Source organism: Austrofundulus limnaeus, unplaced genomic scaffold, assembly GCF_001266775.1.
Source record: "Austrofundulus limnaeus strain Quisiro unplaced genomic scaffold, Austrofundulus_limnaeus-1.0 Scaffold5676, whole genome shotgun sequence".
Classification (NCBI taxonomy): Eukaryota; Metazoa; Chordata; class Actinopteri; order Cyprinodontiformes; family Rivulidae; genus Austrofundulus; species Austrofundulus limnaeus.
In genome coordinates, this window is record NW_013958078.1 from 1 (window position 1) to 689 (window position 689).

General features: G+C 47.0%; 1 protein-coding gene across 1 annotated transcript; it reads left to right on the forward strand.

The window, feature by feature from the left end:
• Positions 1-6: 6 nt before the first annotated feature.
• LOC106512318 (gastrula zinc finger protein XlCGF49.1-like) lies at positions 7-687 on the forward strand (the record flags this gene model as incomplete). The annotated part of the gene is made up of 1 exon (XM_014000968.1): positions 7-687. A coding segment is annotated over one exon (681 nt), but the record flags the coding sequence as incomplete, so codon positions are not given.
• Positions 688-689: the final 2 nt, after the last annotated feature.

Below are 689 nucleotides of genomic sequence, written 5' to 3' on the forward strand. Positions count from 1 at the left end.
GGTGAGAAACCTTTCACCTGTGACCACTGTGAGAAGGGATTCAAGAAAAATCAACATCTGAAGATTCATCAACGCATCCACACTGGTGAGAGACCCTACACCTGTGACCAGTGTGAGAAGAAATTCAAGCAACGTCAACATCTGAAGATTCATCAACGCATCCACACTGGTGAGAGACCCTACACCTGTGACCAGTGTGAGAAGAAATTCAAGCAACGTCAACATCTGAAGATTCATCAACGCATCCACACTGGTGAGAGACCCTACACCTGTGACCACTGTGAGAAGAAATTCAGGCATAAGAACGTACTGAAACTTCATCAACGCATCCACACTGGTGATAGACCCTACACCTGTGACCACTGTGAGAAGAAATTCAGGCAGAAGAACGCACTGAAACTTCATCAACGCATCCACACTGGTGAGAGACCCTACACCTGTGACCACTGTGAGAAGAAATTCAGGCATAAGTACGTACTGAAACTTCATCAACCCATCCACACTGGTGATAGACCCTACACCTGTGACCACTGTGAGAAGAAATTCAGGCAGAAGAACGCACTGAAACTTCATCAACGCATCCACACTGGTGAGAGGCCCTACACCTGTGACCACTGTGAGAAGAAATTCAGGCAGAAGAACGCACTGAAACTTCATCAACGCATCCACACTGGTGAGAGACCCTACAC